Source organism: Blennius ocellaris (genome assembly GCF_963422515.1).
Source record: "Blennius ocellaris genome assembly, chromosome: 6".
Classification (NCBI taxonomy): domain Eukaryota; kingdom Metazoa; phylum Chordata; class Actinopteri; order Blenniiformes; family Blenniidae; genus Blennius; species Blennius ocellaris.
Genome location: NC_137655.1, coordinates 9,174,799 through 9,194,094, shown reverse-complemented (window position 1 = coordinate 9,194,094; position 19,296 = coordinate 9,174,799). Strand labels below are relative to the sequence as shown.

Here is a 19,296-nt window from a genome sequence, read left to right as displayed (position 1 = left end):
GAGAAGCTGCAGTCAACGATAATGGTTCCACTAATGATTTAGACCTTGTCTTTGTACTCTGCCTCAATTAATCATTTAACTTCATGCCAGGTCTCTTCTCTTCTCTTCTCTTCTCTTCTCTTCTCTTCTCTTCTCTTCTCTCCTCTCCTCTCCTCTCCTCTCCTCTTCTCTTCTCTCCTCTCCTCTCCTCTCCTCTCCTCTCCTCTCCTCTCCTCTCCTCTCCTCTCCTCTCCTCTCCTCTCCTCTCCTCTCCTCTCCTCTTCTCTTCTCTTCTCTTCTCTTCTCTTCTCTTCTCTTCTCTTCTCTTCTCTTCTCTTCTCTTCTCTTCTCTTCTCTTCTCTTCTCTTCCTCTGAGCACCCTATTCTGCACAATTGGCTGCGATCAATGCAACGTATTAAACATTGCTAAAACAGCTCAAAGCCTGGAAGCTCCATTCTGGTGTCTGTGGAGGAAATATTTGATGTCACTCTCCCATATGGATACACCTGACCGGTGGGCATGGTGCTTGGAGACACGGCTGAGAGAGGAGCAGCAGGGAGAGTGATGTGATGTGACACTGTCCTGAGGACAGAGAGGCACAAAGAGAGAGGTGGAGGGAGGGATGAAAAGACGACATGACAGAGGGAGGAAGCCGGAGGAACAGCATGCGCAGTGATGGTGGCTGTTCATTTAGCAGCTGTGGGCATTTAGCAGCTGCCTGCATGTTTGAATTACCGTCACAATGACTCGAGCAGCGGGAGAGTCGTACGTCCGGACAGGCATCCCAACACACTGCTGTCGAACAGCGTGATCACAAAGCTGCAGGGAGAGAAGCAAAGAGATCTCATTGGAAACCAAATGCGTAGCTCAACACATAGTTTGAGGTTTATGCTGCTGCTTTTGACAAATCCAAGTTCCCCACCAGGGGAATCGGCCCCCCCTGCAGCCGGGGTCATGACTGTAGTGCAGGGAGGTTGTTTCATTGCTGTTTTAATGTTCGGAAATGTGCCATAATCTGTTCACAGAGGTGAAAACAGCTCATTTGTTACTTTAATAAGTAGGTCTTTCATTTATGTGCACTTTACTGGAGCGATTATGTTTCAGATGAGTTTTTATCTGTACTTTCTTCGCCCCTCATTCTTAAAACTGGCCCGTTACTTGTTTTATAACCTCTACAGATGACAACTCCAGGATTAATAGCTGTATGGCAGTGATTCCCTCATGATCAGAGCAACATCCGCAAAAACAAAAACAGTAACACCAAGTTTGGATCTTGGCGTTACTTTAAAAGTGATAAATCAATATCACAGTGAACGAATCAAAGCAGCGAAAGTTATTGAAACTGAAGGTGCACACACAAGAAGTGATCAATTTACATCAGTAAAGATAGTGTTTTATACAAAGACGAGCCAGGTTGTACCCGGTTTTTCAGTATGATTTGATTTCTGACTCTGATACAACTTGAATTTTCAGGTTTATCATAATGATTCAGCTGGTCATATTGTGCAGACATACATGTTGTGATGTTCTCAACTTTTTGTACTTCACTATATTTCAGAACATTTCTTTACTTTAATGTAAGTAAAGATGTTAAATATGCACTTCTACTGTCATCAAAAACTTTTCTACACAGGTTTATTCACTCACTCACTCACTTAGTCCAATTTAATTCAAATTCTTATATAAATACAAAAACATTTTTTTTACGTGAAATTACTAAAATACTTCAATCAAAATGCAAACTTCTCACATAAACATGGGTGGCTGAAAATCATTTGACTCATTTTACCTAAATAAGTTATGAATAGGAAGCACATTTCCTGGATACACCATAAAGTTTATCTGAGAAATCTCCCTCAGTTATTTTGTTTTCTTTTTGATCGATTGCAAATATGCCATAAAAAATATGACTCTGAAGGTTGTCTATATGATTTTTGTCTGAGCCTTCTGTGTAGCAATGTAGTTCATATGGTATAAACTGTGTGTAAATATGAGTAAGATTACAAACCTGAAAAAAAAAATTCTAAGATGCAAAAATGTAATGTGGCTATTTATGATGTTTTTGGTTCCTCTCTTGTCTGTTCATGACTTGTCTGCTTACTGTACTTTTGGAAAATAAAGAAGCTGATCTAAATCTCTAATTACATAACTTCCCCTGGCTCTTTGTGAACTAATAGGCTTTTCTCCATATTTTCTTTTCGAGTGCTTCAGTTGTTCAGACCTTTCCCCTGTGCTCATTTCTCAAGTCTCAAATGTTTGATTTTAGTGGGCAGTTGAAACAAAGAAAAGTAAAGTCAAAAACCGTGATGATTTAAAGTGTGGGAGTGTTGTTTTCCCTCCGCCTGGGATGAGAATTATTCTTCCACAAACAAGAGAAAAAGGCCTTGAGTGCATAAGCAGTGCGAAACTAATAAACAGACACTTCAACCCCGGTGGAAGGTGAGATTAGGTTACACTCCACTGCTTAAGAGACCCGCTGCTACAGAAGGAGAATTTTGAAGATTTGTTAACGCTCCGAGGTGGTGATTTTAAGAAATCCACTCTCACACACAAACAGCCCCTGGTGGTGGAGGTAATAATGATCATATCAGAGCTCTGATTTACAGACACTCCCCGGGGGGCTGAAGGTCTGCCTGATCAATGTCTGCTACTGTAATAACTGTATGTGAGCGTGTGTGTGTGTGTGTGTGTGTGTGTGTGTGTGTGTGTGTGTGTGTGTGTGTGTGTGTGTGTGTGTGTGTGTGTGTGTGTGTGTTGGTGAAGGACTGATCCTGATCAATGTGTGTTAAAGCTATAATGAGGAATCGATCGGGTTGTCCTGGAGACTACGTCTGGACACACACACACACACACACACACACACACACACACACACACACACACACACACACACACACACACACACACACACACACACACACACACACACACACACACACACACACACACACACACACACACACAAACAGTCCAACTGTCTGCAGTAATAGGCCTATTACTTGATACCAAGTGAAGTCAGTCATCCTCCTCGCTCTCTATTAACTGCTTCACTGACAGTCAGGCTGCTGCTGCTCTAAGGCCACGCAGGTATAGTGCTTGACTATAAACATAGAGCGAGGATGAGGGTCAAACACTCACTGCTAATGCACTTTGGAATTAAACCACATGGCTGTATTGCTGCAGGAAGACGTTTTTTGCAAAACACATTAATCGCAGCATTTTTTAAAAATGTTTCAAGATCTTTATCGCTGTGTTAAGAAGCGAGATGCATGCTAAAAAATGAGTTACTCATTTTTGACTTTCATCACAACGGTTTCTTTCAACATGTGAGGATGAACTTGAAAGACATCACCATCTTCCCCAATTCGCGTTCTGAACATGCATGGTCTCACACCAAGTAGTAATAGTTGGTTGAAAGCTGGACTTCCTGATGTTTTTCACATCAGAAAACATTATTATTAACAGATGCTGCGACCCATAAAAAGCCTGACTCGTCTTATGAAAGTTAGATGTTTTTAACAGGTCTCTCTTTAAATGAGAACATGTGTCTCAGTAAGATTATATGTATAAATACTTAGGCTTGGTCAGACCTGTTTGGATTAAGCTGTCTAGAAGATGCATGGATGAATTAGTAATGATCAGCAAAAACATTTTGATGAAATCAGTTAAAATCTTACGCTCGACTCGGTATATTTTATTTTCATAATTCCTTTATCAAAAATATAATGGAACAGATACATGTATTTTTCACTACAATACCAGTTAGAAAATATAAGCAGAGGAGAGATAAAAAAGAAACTTTTGCCATAAACAGTTGTTCAGCATCCTGACTCATCTCCCAGCGTGCATTGATAAAACCACCTCGTCTATAAATGTCTTTTGTCCTGGCAGAAGTAAAACTTTGCTTCCCTAAACATATACTTAAAATATCTTGAGAGGATTTAGCTGGATTTCCATTAGGTCATCTATGTGACAGTAGAAGGAAACGGTGTCCATTTGTTTGAGAGCGTGAATTCTCTCATCTGTGATAGTTTCACTTCCTGTAAAAATGGTGTTTTCTTGTGGCCACCAATGATTTCACTTCCTTTTCTTTGGAATGGGCAGATAAAAAGTCAGCAAAGTCCAATAAAGAACAGAAAAACAAATTTGATAAAGACCTAATAACATTCCTTCTCATTTAAAAAACTGAGTGCAGTGGGGAACATCGTTTTTTTTGAGAATCAATTCCAGAGTTCTGAAGCAGTTAAGTAATATTCTTATCAATCAATCTTATAACCAGTGAACATTTCATATTCGGAGTTAGACCAAATGCTCGGCTTCTCTCAGTTGTGAAACCTCTGCTACACTTGAATGCACGTCTAGTCTGCTTTTTTACTGAGAGTTTGTTTAACGTGTTGTGCAGACGCTTGGTCTCGCGCTCCGGGCTGCCGTGGTGGTGGTTTGAAAGAAACATGCAGGTGTGAGAAAACAACTCCAAACCTAAAGACTCTGAGAGACAGAGAGAGCAAGAGTGAAAATGCAATTAAGGAAAAGAAAAAGGGGTGGAAGTTCATCTGTATTCAGACCTTTCCTGTTGGTTCCCGTCAGACTGCCTTTCGAGAGCGTTCTCGCTGGGCAAATACTCCCACCCCCCAAAACACAAACAATCACAAGCTCATAAATCTCTCTGCATGTTAAACGTTAGAGTCGGGTTCAGGTCTTCTTCCACAAATAAGTCTGTTCCTGTGATCCATAAATCCACAGATGCTTGTCCTTGTTTTTAGCGGTTTCTTTCCCATGTTACATGTTTTTCCTGCATGTAAGCAAGGAAAGAGAAAGAAAAAAAAACCTTCACTGCTTGTTAACAACTGAATTTCAGGGAAAAGTGTGGGAGAAACAGATTTGGAGTTGTTGTCATTCCCTATGGCAAATCTCAGCGTAGCACTGATTGGCTGCAGCGAAACATATTGGGGAGGAGAGGAGGGATGATGGGATTAAACAGTTTGTTAGGAGCCATGTACCTCCTACACACAGACAGATTGGAAACCTCAAACCCACCCCCTATAGACCCCGTGCGCATGGCCACGGGCTCTGTGTGTGCACCGGCGTGTTTGCGAGTGCGCGCACAGGTCTCCTGTGTATGTGTGTGCCGACTTAGAAGTATCTGTGTGTCTTTCTGCTTTCTACTAAAAGCACAAAGCTGCAAAGTGAGAGGGAGGCATGGAGGGACACCTGTCTCCGTCTGTCTGAGGTGGGGAGCTGGAGGAGTGAATGCAGTGTCATGTTCTCGCTCTGACTATGTCTGCAGTGTGCCAGCTAAATCTCAGCACTTCTCTTCTTCATTGTGGCTTCACTCCGACACGTGAAAAGTGAAAAGTGAATTAAATCTGAAATGCTTCTCAAGAATGTGTTAGAATGAGGAAAGTTGGGCTTTAGAAAAAGATCATGGGAGAACATGCCATCTGTCTCAGATCTGTCTTGCTCATTTTATCATTTTTTTTTCCTTTAATAATTAACGATACAGAGTTGGAATTTAAAACACACAAAAATGTGTGTATTCTCTCTTCCCCATTTCTGGCTCCTCACTCTTTCCTACACACACTGACTTGCGGCCGCTGGTTATGTGCCTGACAGCACTTCAGAGGGAGCTACAGAAAGAGAGGAGACAGAGAGACAAGGAGAATTTAAAAATTATGAGCTGTAGAGTGAGAAATAATTCGGGAAAATGAATGGACGTTTACATGGATGCGAGTAACTGCAAAACAAAGTTGTCAGTGCTGGAAACCGGAGGAGGAATCTGTCGCTGGAATGAGGTGTTCTTCTGGGAAAATGTGACAGGAACGATGACACACTCGCACGCGTGTGCATCCGCACGCACGAATGCGCACACACATGCTCAGTGTGCAGCGACAGCTTGTGTCGTAACTGTGGTGCGAGAGCCACGGAAAACATGAGGGGAGAGTGGGAGGTGTGTGACCCTCGTTATGTTGGCAAGATGCTCACCTGTCAGATCAGACACACACGCAAGTGTTGTATGACCATCCGTGGTCAATTTCCTACAAACTCAACCATAACTGCCACCTGTTTAACCCTAACCTGGACATTACGGTAACCTACATCAGACATCAAAACACATTTTCACTGATCACTTTTTAGCTTTGACAACTTGATGTGTCCTTACCAACTTGATTTTTGTCCCCATTATATGAATGGTTAAACAAATTTGGGTTCCAACGCACGCACGCACACACGCATGTCCGCAGATATTACTGGATGTTAATTGATTGAGGAACGTTGGCTGATGGACAGTCAGTGTCTGGGAGGCAAGAGATGGAACGGGGGTCAACAGCTGCTTCATTTCCCAGACAATAGTGTGCTAACAGACGGCACACACACACACACACACACACACACACACACACACACACACACACACACACACACGGTTCTATAATGCTATCATGCAAGCTTGACTGAGCACTTTATAAAAATGAGTGTCCTGCTGTATCCAAGTACACAAAGAGGATGTATGCTGTTCCATTTCTTTATTGGGATAATACATTGACTTATACTCATTTCTTTCACGGCTATGTCCCCAACCCTGACCATAACACTAACCACAGCTTCACCTTAACCAATCGTGTCAACTTCACCTCAAACTTTGCTGATTTTCCTTGAGATTTTGTTCCCATGTTGACCTTAGTCCCAATCACACACAGCGATACTAAGATACTTAAGACCAGCTCCATGTAGTACATATATCTGTATACTCTCTATACACATCGACATGCAAATCTTTGTGCAGCCTCTCACTCAAAGTACCAGAATGCTGCAACAAAACAATTTCCCTTCGGGGATGAATAAAGTTATCTATCTCTCTCTCTATCAATTAAACATAATGGAAATCTCCTTATTTTCACAATTTTTTTAATATAATACATAATTTTGAACAACTTTTTTTCACGCTTGTAGTTCATTCAATGAACTCTGAATCAACTGGAGGGAAATAGCCTGTTTCAAACGAGTCCAGCCATAACTGTCGGCCGTTGACTCAGGTCAGAATGTGGCTGCAGATTATAAACTAATCCTGTCTGCCTATACCAGCATGTACAGTATATGTGTGTTTCTACTTCTGTATTCAGGAATGGTAGAATGCATAACTGTGAATGCATGTAATAAATTGTGATTAACACCACCTATATAGCCATTCATCTCTTATGTGTCTGTTCTGTAGCAGCAAATAACCACCAGCTTTACTTTTATTATCCAGTGCTACATGATACCTTCATATGTTGAATCACTACAAGGTCTAGTAATGTCATGCCATTGAGCTGTAGGGAAAACCCAAGATCCTCAAGGTTCTCATGAGGTGGTGCTTAGAGAAACGTAAAAAGTCCAACACTGAGGCGAATAATGAGAGCAGTATGCCAGTTAGATCCCAGCTGAACCTTTCTTTGCTATAGGGAAAACCCGAACAGGGACTGAACTCATTTACATCCCACATTGAAACCTTAATGTTTTCCATTGTGAAAAGCTGCTCCAGGAATTTCTATCCAAGAAGCTATTTCAGAAGCAGGCAGGTGTGTCTTTGGTATCCAGACACAGAGGCAACACTCCTGCTGGGGAACTGGAAGCAGCCCCGAACATATGTGGTCAGAAAACATGAAAGAAACTGGAACCAGAATAGATTTGGAGTTAGTATCTTCCTTTTAGGGAAGACGACAATTCCCATTGTCCTGTCTGTTGATTTATAATGAATACGTACAGAGTGGAAACTATTGAACTGACTGTTCTTATATTGGGGCCTGATGCACATACAGATTTGCAAAGTGTTTTCCTTCAACAGTGGTATTAATACTACGCATTCTGGGAAAACAGACTATATGAATAAAAGAAGCAGGGCCTCATATGCAAGTTGTTTGACAGTGTAATTGTTCTTTAAATAGCTGATATTCAGTCTTTTAACTGCTTTTGTCTGCTTAAGGACTCTATCTTAAAAAGACTGGTTCAAGTCAACATACTGATTTAAGTAATTTACTTCAGTAAAACTAAAAAAAACTCCTAATTGTACTTGAGCAGAGGAAAAAGTACAAATGTTTTCTGAGCCATAAGTGTTTTAAGTGTATGTGCATGTATCTGTAGCAATATAGGTATTGCCTTTAAAAAATGTTTTGTTTAATGGTGAAATTATTTATTATAATTAATCATATGCTGTTTTAGATCTGAGAATTTTAGAACATGCACATGAAGAATGAAACATTTTAATTAAACTAATCCTACAGGTGAAACCATTTTAAAGAAAATTACACAATTACTGTACACTTTCTGTCTCTGGATTTGATGCTTACTCTACGTTGTTGACGTTCCCATGCTGTATTGTTGTGACTCTGACCTGACTCAAGATATCTGTTTAAATGTAGAGATATAAAGTAAATAGTTGTGAAAATAATCTCTCAAGTGAGGTACAAATACATACATAAAAAACTATTTACTTAAGTACGGTGATGAAGTGTTTGTACCCTGTGACTTCCCACCCCTGCCTTTTAAGTCTTGGTTCAACACTTGAATAACCATGACGTTTGACATTTCTCGAAGTCGGGAGTGAAAATATGGAAGCGACCTAAATCCATTCCCACCAAAGTGGAAAATGTGAATTCCTCTTTGGACTGAAGCTGTGTCCCAAACATTATTGCATTAGACCTGGGCAAGATGTAAACTCAAAGCCATTTGTTCCACATTAATTCATTTCCAGCATCAAAGGGTGTTGGGTTCATTCTCAGTGCAAACAGTTGACCGCTGCATTCTGTCTGGACCCTCACCTCAGCAGAACATGAAAGAGACATCATGTGAGGTAGACTTTCTTCAGTTTAGTTTGGAAACTTTTTTTTTTTTAAATTAAGTCACTGTCTTCTGATGTATCTTCAACTTGAAGTATGTTGTGTGAGAGTGGAGTTATTGGACTTCCTGAGACTGCAATGCCACAGTTTGCTTCTAAAACATTTTCTTTTGTTAGCATTGAGATGGAATTCTGCAGGCCACACATTCCACAAAAATTGAACTTCATAATCACTTGGTTGCAGTCAGTTACAGACTTTTTCCTCAAGGACTGACACAGTCTTGTAGTGTGTGTGTTTTTGTCAGTTGTAAAAGCGGCTCAAAAGTGTGCTTGCAGAAGTCTAATTAACTTAGGTGCTCAGTATAAAACTTGAACCTCTTTTGTCAAGTCTCATGCTCATAATATACACAATGTCTGTACTTTGCAGGTATGACTACGTGGAGATCCATGATGGGAACTCTGAGACAGCTGACCTGCTGGGGAAGCACTGCAGCAACATTGCCCCTGCGCCAATCATCTCGTCAGGGCCATCACTGCACATCAAGTTTGTGTCTGACTATGCCCACCAGGGGGCAGGGTTCTCTCTTCGCTACGAAATCTTCAAGACCGGTAAATACTTACTGCTCTATATGTTTGTTTGTTTTTATCAAAGGTGACATACATACACCTCTAGATATATAGAAACAATAATGCATTGGTGAGTTATTTTCTTGGTATATGGCCAATAGACTCTTTAAATGTGAAGTTTGCATGTTCTCCTCATGCCTGTGTGGATTTCCTTCAGTTACGCTGAGTTCCTCACGAATATAGGCCAGTTCGGTTAGACGTGATTTGTTAGAAAATTGCTTAGCAATGCACAGAGAGAACTGATATGGACAGAGACTGAAGCAGTGAATATCATGTTAGTTCTATTGTTATTTGATACTTTAGCGCACTTCAACAAGTCCTTTCCTTATGAAACCACATGAAGTCTGTGGTTAGAGGATCCAGCACTCAAACAAAGGACATTATCACTGTAAATGATCCTCATGGATAGACTCAACAGTGAGTGTAAAGGATTTTATATGGAGTGTCCCCATGAATAGGCTATTAGTAACTGTATTACAAGCTACTAGAAGACTCAACATGCTTCATTAGGCGACCAAGCCTCGTTTATCTCCCTGGTGTCAATGGAAACAGAGAGAACGTGACAAGAGACACAGCAGAGGACCCTTGAGAGCCCTTTAGTCTGTCCAGGCAAGACATCTCTTCCCTTCATGGTACTTTCGGTGTGTGTGTGTGTGTGTGTGTGTGCGTACGTACGTACGTTTCTGTGTGTGCCTGACATGGCTCCCCTTCACGCTGCCATGGGTCAGCCAAAGCGAGACCAATTGAGATCAAGGGCAACTGAGACAGAGAGGCGCAATAGTGTCGGCCCCACAGCCATCTTGTCCCGTTCCTCCTGAAAGCATTCCACACATATCTGCTTAATTGAGTCCTGAGCCCTGTTCCCCTGAGACGCACATAGTCTCACACACACACACAGAGGGCTGAGGTTACAAACACAACACGTGCGGTTGTCGGTGTTTCTCACTTGCTGGCACCAGTCTTTTGGGATTTCTCCGGTGTGTGTGTGCGAGTCCACCTGATGGACTTTAAAACAACACTGGTGTCAGTGTTCACGCTCTGGCACCCGAGGGAAAGAAGAGAGTGAGAAAGGCTTTTGTGACTCATTAAATTTGTTTTCATTTGCCATATGCTATATATATATAAATATATAGCTCTATACCTGTGCTTGCTTCAAAGAAAAAAAGAAAAAAAAGTCATAAATTTTTCTTTTAGGAACTAAAGGGAAGATGTTCTCCTTTTTATGGTCTGTAATTGCTTTTCAAAATCTATTAATCCAGTGGTGGTTTAGTATTACCCACTCAACAAAGTGTGTACAGTTCTAAAACAGACCACCACCAAATCAAACAAGGTTAAAACTAAAAAAAAAAAAATCACATTAAATCATGTTCTTTTGTCGTGCTGAAGAGTCAAACTATAAATAAATAAATCTAAACAGGTAAAGTGTTATATTTATATTTCCCACAACAATATGCAATAAAATATATTCTTACAGCATTATTATTTTCTGACCAATTATATGATGGAAGCCTCTGCTGGATGTTGCTCAGTTTGTCTCTGCCTGCATAACTCTCAGTGTGTGTGTGTGTGTGTGTGTGTGTGTGTGTGTGTGTGTGTGTGTGTGTGTGTGTGTGTGTGTGTGTGTGTGTGTGTGTGTGTGTGTGTGTGTGTGTGTGTGTGTGTGTGTGGTGTGTGTGTGTGCGTGCGTGTGTGTGTGTGTTGGTGCTCGTCTGTGTGCTTGTGCATTTGTGTCCAGCCTTTCCTGGCAGTAATGACGGAGCCATTTGGAACATTCAAGCTGTTGTCATACTGCTAACAAGATCTTGTTATCCTGGAAGGTGCAACTGAACGTCTGGTTGCGTGGGTGACTAGATCTTCTGTGTGTGTGTGTGTGTGTGTGTGTGTGTGTGTGTGTGTGTGTGTGTGTGTGTGTGTGTGTGTGTGTGTGTGTGCGCGCGCACGTGCGCGTGCAACACGTACAGTATAGCCTGCTGGTGAACCATTTAAATGTGTATCCTGCTGTGGTACCTCTATCTGCTCTATTCTCTTTGACCTGAAAATAAATAAATCAAAACTCTATTCCAATGTGAAAAATCAAGCTTGTCAACCTGCAAATTAATGTAAATCAGGAGGTCAAAGAACTTACAGTGTTGAACAAGACCCTACAAATATGCCAATACAAGTGCTGAGTTGCTGTTTTGTAGAATAGTGGAGCTGCTTCACCTGCATGCCTCTTGATATTGTTTTGTCCGGTAACGCTTCCAGCTGAAGTTGCATCAGTTACTATTAATTGAATTGCAGCAGAATACAATTTTATCCAGTCATGCAGAAGTTCACATAACATCTGTTGTTGCAAGAAACTGAATAGCTGATTAAATAATGACGTAAAGATGCAGCGACAAAGCAGCTGTGATAAACTACCAAGATGCCGACAGATCTTATAACAATAAGCAAATGTTATTTATAAGCTGCAAATACATCTAAGGCACTGTGTCAAGGAGAAAGAGAGACAAAAACTCTGCAACAAGCACATAGAAACCTTGGATTATCATTCAGTAATTTCATTTACTTTATTCCCAAATGTAAAAGTTGTTAAAACATTTAAAACCAGTCACTCATTTTGTCAGTAAATCTCAGTTAAAAGGTGTTATTGTTGATATGGTTTAAGTTGTCAGTATGTTTTAGGATGTCTTGATCCGATTTAGACGATGTAGTAGTTGTTTTTGTCCTTCAGCCCCTTCACACACTGTCTAGACATAATCTCAGCTGCAGCCCCTGCCTGTTACTGGGGTGTGTTTCGGAGTAATGAGCAGCTTTCTTGTGTGCGGCCATATTGCAGGAGAGCTTGCCAATATAGAATCGTGCACACATGAACAGTGACTAATCATCAAAATTCAGGGCAGAGCAAACAATAACTACATAAATACCAAAACAAACAATCATGCCACTCTTGTTTTTGTTTACAGCACTGTTACTATGGATATTGGTGCAAAAATCCAGCCAGTCAGAATGTGGCGGGGGGAAATCTGGCGACCAATCAAATTTCAGTGTCTAGGCAGGGTGCCCCCAGCTGTTATTGTGACCCAGAACCCGCCAGACACACACACACACACACACACACACACACACACACACACACACACACACACACACACACACACACACACACACACACACACACACACACACACACACACACGCGCGAGTTCACTGATGCAGTGATGAACGGTTACTCAGAAATGCAGGACGGCTTGGATGTCTGCACGGAAACATTCATTCACACACACGCAAGTTACATATTTTAATCACTTAAAAAGTACACCACATTGACTTCCACTATAATCATATTTATTGCAAGCTTACCTTAGTTTACCTTCAAATCTAAACATGAACATGATTTTCACTAGTTTGCATTCATGAAAACAACACATACAACAAACAGTTTATGCTCTATTTTCAAAATGACACCTTGTGGGCACTAGTTTTTGACCTAAATAAAATATGAATTCCCACAGAGTGTACACAGTAAAGTCCAACGCCCACACTTTAGACACACAAACACCTTCACCCACACTCACACAGTGCAGGTCGTATAATGTGGAAGCCATCGTTACAATCCTTCCAATAACTGCTGTTGTTTACATTCTGCCTGATGCCTTCAGGCACTTCCTTTCTGCTTCCATTCGACTACCCATCAAGTCAGTTTACTGGGCCTTCTGACCAATCATATTGCTCGCTCCGTCTCCTCTGGCTTCCATTGAGGAAAGTGGATCCAGATCTGACCTAGTAACAAGTAAAAGGTGTTATCTGGATGCACAAACAGTTGTGATTGCTTTGAAAATGCAAAACAACACTGAACCTCCTCACTGAATCACCATCTTGCTCTCCAGTGCGCGAGATTCTGCACTTTTAAAACTCAAATAAAGTATTTGCTTACTTTGTGGTTTAGGACACTCAATGTTTGTTTGTTTTTCAGTACTGCCACTTTATAATGAGTAATAGCTGTAAAATTAATGGATTAGGCATATTTGTTTCCTGCAATTGGTTAAACATTTGCTGAGATGGATATGTCTGCAAACATAAAAGAAAAATGCAGAAACAAAAACCCAAAACATTTAACTAAAGTAAACAGGATTTTGTCTGAATTGACCAAACTAAGAATGTTTTAGGACACTTCAACTGCACTCACAGTATACTGAGATTGAAGTGAAGCATGAAAAGAATGCGGAATTTCAGTTTTTATTGAGGACCTTCATTGTGGTGACAGTCTTGTGACCATCTGATTTCAGCACCGCAACTTAAATGACTCCACAAATACTGACGAGAAAGCAAAGCTGTGGTTTTGAATGAGCTGTTGTGATGTGTGTGGTCGCCTGCACCGCGCTTCAGCTCGTATGCTACTGTTAACTTTTTCTAACGCGTGTGTGAGGGAGAGATTGGGTGAGACGGGGCTGTAAATGTGGATTTTCTCTAACTAACACCACATTGGCATGGACGGCATTAAATAAGTGCATGTCAGGTTGCCAAACAGACCCACATGATTTTATGAGACTCTCATTATTCACCTAAATGAGAGCGATTTAGGGCGCACACTGGGAAATCTCAATGTGTCTCCCAGAAGTCAACGACTCATAAGCACCAAGACAAGATCTACCCAGCAACACGCATGAAACTCAACTCCCCAAATCCTACAACCGAAACAAGCGGATCTCCTTCACTTATCCAGTTCACACAGATGGATATAATGAGAACTGCATAGGTGATGAGACAAAGTGGAGAGACAGGCATTGACTTGAGGAAGACTGAGATGGAAGAAAAGAGGGCATAAGTGTTTTTGTAATGTCCATGAACATGAAGTAATGAAAAGAGAATAAAATTGCTCCCGGCAACAAGGGTGGTCAGGCGTTCACTCTACACGCGCACACACACACACACACACACACACACACACACACACACACACACACACACACACACACACACACACACACACACACACACATGCTCATAGTCACGCAGACCCATGCTATTCCACGATGGACTCAGCAGGGGGTTCAGACAGAAGAGAAACCCAGTGTGTGTGTGTGTGTGTGTGTGTGTGTGTGTGTGTGTGTGTGTGTGTGTGTGTGTGTGTGTGTGTGTGTGTGTGTGTGCGCGCGTGCGTGTGTGATCGCTGCCATGAGCAAGAAGGTCACAATAACAAGCAAATTAGATGAGAAACCGGGACAGGGATACATCAGGAGTGACAATGTTTATTATACTAAATATAGGTGCTGTGATAAGAAATGGATTAGTAAACAAGTGAGAACGTGGAGGGAGTGTTTGATGTATTTATGAATGTCTCATTGCTTCATTGTAACACACCGGGCATAATTCCATCAAATGAATGAGAACTTGATGGTTGATTCATGATAAAAGCAGGCGAGAGAGAGAGAGAGAGAGACAGAGAGAGAAAGAGAGAGAGAGAGAGAGAGTCATTTGAGGTAGTCTGTTCATTATGAACAGCAGTGCTATAGCTTAAATACACACACCTTTGCCTCTTACAGCGTCTGTCAGTCAGTGAACCGCTCATTCTCATTTAGCGTAACTACCTAGTTTCCATGGAGATCTCCCCTTAAAGTAACAATTTTAAAGTCATTCTTCAAGTTTGGAGCTTCACTGTCACTTCCTCAGACCCACTCTCCACCTGCCAAATAGCAAATTGGGCACATTAGCGGAAGACACAGCCCTCGAACATCATCCACATTGTATTTTTTCATCCACAGTGACAGAAGCATTGTGACAGCTCACAATAGAAATGTAGTTACGTGTTCGAGTCACAAGGAAACTGACTTTAAACTCCAAACAGTGCCATTATATTTCCTCAATGCAAGCTTTTTTATATGTAAAGTCAACCACTTGACAAGACTTTGACCTCAAGTTGCTCTCACTGGTAGGCAATTAAGTTGCATGGGATCCACTGCCACATTTTTATATGTGGCTGATAGTGAAATCACGTTGAAAAAGCAAAAATTATATTGCATATAAATAAATTAAAAGTAATTGAGATCCACTTGCCATGCATTGGCAAATGCTATAACACTCGATTGCAGCTGGATTTAAGCTGGACTCCTTGTTTTTTGTCAGTGTTTGGTGATAGTCCTGACTTCTATATGAACTGCAGCCTTGTTATCCAGCCTGCAGACCAGCTGTGTGCTGACCAGTGTATTGTCTTGCACACCTAACACTCAAGGACTCTGCACACATGACTGCTCACAACCACTCATCCACATTCAGGCTGTGTTGCATGTGCATGCCACACCAAACACAAAAAGTCCCCTTAATGTGTTTTTACTTCTTTTCATTTACTCACAGAAGCACGCAAGCACAATAGACAGGCACCCAAACAGACTGGAGAGAAATGGGTTACCATAAGAGGCTTAGACAGTGTGTGTGTGTGTGTGTGTGTGTTTGCGGGTGCGTGTGCGTGTGCGCGTGTGCCTACTGAGTGGTCATACATGGCTGGGTGGAATAGAATAATGGTCCAGTTGGTGCCACCACATTCACTTAATAGTGTGTGTGTGTGTGTGTGTGTGTGTGTGTGTGTGTGTGTGTGTGTGTGTGTGTGTGTGTGTGTGTGTGTGTGTGTGTGTGTGTGTGTGTGTGTGTGTGTGTGTGTGTGTGTGTGTGTGTGTGTGTGTGTGGTATTATTAGACAGTATTACAGGCACGTTAAAGCATGTGCACACGTGCATTAGTCTGTGCATAAATGATGACATCCCTGATACTGTCTGCAGAGTGTGGTGTCATCTCTCACTCATTTCACTGCTAATTTTTCAGAAACGCGAGTGGAGATTCGAAGCTTTCTGTGTATTTTCTCAGGAGTTGGCAGAAGCATGCTGTCTCACCTAAGATAACCTAATACAAACTAGCAGATGCAAGTCCCTTTGAAGCACAACTAAACCGAGGATCTGTGGCATTCACTTCTTTCTATTCTTGCTTTGTCTTTTCAATGCACTGCAGTGTCTTTGTTTGTACAGATGGCACAGTGTGGAAAGGTTGCAGGTTTATGACTTCAAGACCTGCCGTTTAAAATCTGCTGTGTTTGTTTTTAAGCTAAAATACCTGAATCAGCTATATGTCAAATGTTCTTATTCCCTACATGGTCCTCTTGAATTTACATCACTCTCTTGTTGCGGGTGCACTGACAAGATCAGCGTTTATGTAAAACTTTGGATACGCAAGCACACCAATTAACATTCAACAGCCCTAATGACACTTTGATTTAGTTCTTTCAAAGTATGGTACGTGCCAGAGAACTTACAGAGGATTGCTGCAACAGGAGACATTTTTTAAAACCAAAAGAAGAAGAGCAAAGAAAGTTAAAGCAGCTGTGGTCACAAAAAATATGTCCACATTCTCAATGTACTTTAACTGCATTGAATAAACACCACATTGAGTCACTTTGTTATCTTATTTAGGGAACCAGAGAACAAGTTGAACAAAATGGAGAGGCGGCACTCTCTCTTCTAATAACAGCACCTTTGGGAGTCTACCCAGAATAATATCATTAGAGTGAAAAATAATGGCAGTCTGTGGTGTCTACAATCTTTCCCAAATAGAATTTGTGCTGACTTTTTCTTAATTTGATCTATATTGAGTCAAACTGTCATCTAACGGCTATTAATATACATTTCCAAAAATTCAACATGTTATATTTGTCTTAATGTGTTTTTTTCTCTCTCTCTCTCTCTCTCTGTGTCTCTCTGTCTCTCTCTCTCTCTACCTCTCAATGTCTTCACTTCAGGTTCAGACTGTTCCCGTAACTTCACCAGTCCCTCAGGTCTTATTGAGTCCCCGGGCTTCCCTGACAAATACCCCCACAACCTGGAGTGCTCCTTCATCATCATCGTCCCCCCCAGCATGGATGTGACCCTCTCGTTCCTAACCTTCGACCTGGAGAACGATCCCCTGCCCGGCGGAGAGGGGGACTGCAAGTACGACTGGCTGGAAGTGTGGGACGGGCTCCCTGGAGGTATGGCACCTTGGTCCCAGTTTTCGATGGAGCACTCTTTATTTTGACAGTTTTGTTAGATGTGTTGACCCAACTGACGACAAACTTGTTTGGAGGTTCATCAGTGTCAGGGGTCAGTGTGTATTCTTGCCCTGCCTACATCATTATCGACTGAGATGGAGTACCAACTATTTCAGTAGCTATGCGTTGGTCGATGAAAGTAAAGCTTACAGGCAGAATGCTGGCACCTACTGTGGAGAAACGAGACGAGACTTTGTAAAGGGAAAACAAAATATGTGAAGCTGCGCAGAGGGAGAGAAGAGGGAAGGTGAGAAAGCGAGAGAGAGGGGGGGAGAGAGAGAACCGTAGGGGGTTAGGATATTTCTGGTGAATATACTGGAAGAACTGGAAGAATTTACAACAACAAATCCAAGGTGCAAAGACCTTGGATCAAGTTTCAAGCAATGGAATGAGTAAAAAGAAACAGAGGGCAACGAAAAAGTCCTCCTCTGCTGGGAAGACCGGAACAAAGAAAGGTGATGTTGGTATGAATAAATGAAGGCCAGAGGACCTCTGGTCGGCCTTCAGGAAGATGACGGGATTTCAAAGGAAGTAGCAACAGGGATTAGACAGAGGAAGAAAAAATGTATCTTGGAAAAAATATATTTGCTAAACCTTTTTTTTTTTTTTTCAACTTTGGACACTATTTGTGGTTTCTTTTGAGACATTCAATACCATAAACCATGAATTTCATCTTTCATTTTAAAACTCCAACAGTGGATGTTGAAACATTTGTACTTCTTTGATTCCAAATCTGCTAAGGCACTTTCAAAAGTCAGTCAGCAAACAATAAATAGAAATGGAAAAAAATAACAATGATGCTTTTCCTGCTCTGAATTTGACAGTAAATACAACTTTAGCCTGAGGAGCTACATAAAGTCAGAGAGATGAAGCAAGGGAGAGGGATGCTGCTTGAAAGGATGAATTCTAAAATTAGACACAAAATCTTTACTCTTTCTGCGTATGGAGGGTTCGAATGAAAACGACCTGCTGCCTTGAGTGATGAAGGGAGACTGCAAGAAAGACAGCGATATGAAAGGAAACGAATGACAGTGATATAAAGTAGGAGCGGGTTGAAAGAGAAGGAAATGTGTGAGGTGAGAGTCAGAGGTGAAGGACGTTTAGTTCCGCCCTTTGCTGGACTCCAACAGGAAGAGAACGCAGGATAATGTTAAGCAGGAAAAGACTGAATGTGTTTCCTACAGAATAAGGTTAAAGGAACCAGGAGAAAAGAGGAGCTGGACTAAAATGCAATTCTTGTAAATAAAGGGGAGAGTAGAGTCAGATTATCACCAGTCCGAGAACTCACTTTTCTTCCCGTTTTAAAATACGTTGAAAATAGAACAAAATGTAAGAACTAGTACCGTAAATATTTAAGTTCATGCTTTTGCAGTTGATTCAACCTGAAAGGGAGGTTATATGCACTTTCTGATCATTAAAGACCGAGATTGCTTATTACAGTTCGGAGCCCCTTGCATGCCTGCAGAATTGTCTTTTTTCTTTGTGGCCATCTGCATTCACTCTTCAGAACTTTCGTGCTCATGTCATCCTGAAGCAGTCTGGAGATCCTCCTCTGATTTCAGAATGAACAAGGCATCATCACCCAACCAGCTTTCAACTGGACTTTCACTCTTTTTCAACCATCCTCTATAAATGGCATCAGGGAGTGGGAGTTTCTACTCAGCTTCAGCACAAACCACTATGCTGTCATTAAACTCCCTTGGACTATTTTCTTCCCCACTATTGGTTTGGTCGTTTCCATCATGTCTGCATGCTATCCTGTGATCGGCACATTCTGCATGAGCCTTGCCAACAAGTTAGGCAGATGTAGCTAATGGGTTGG

The 19,296-nt window shown here is 41.5% G+C and overlaps 1 protein-coding gene across 2 annotated transcripts in view; it reads left to right on the top strand.

Annotated features, from left to right (window-relative positions):
- nrp2b (neuropilin 2b) overlaps nucleotides 1-19,296 on the top strand; it is a 101,566-nt gene that overhangs the window by 19,143 nt on the left and 63,127 nt on the right. For both annotated transcript variants that reach the window (XM_080498539.1, XM_080498540.1), the window contains exons 3-4: nucleotides 9,223-9,404; nucleotides 17,187-17,414. In XM_080498539.1, the coding sequence (XP_080354665.1) occupies nucleotides 9,223-9,404; nucleotides 17,187-17,414 (410 nt within the window). The remainder of the gene's footprint in view (nucleotides 1-9,222; nucleotides 9,405-17,186; nucleotides 17,415-19,296) is intronic.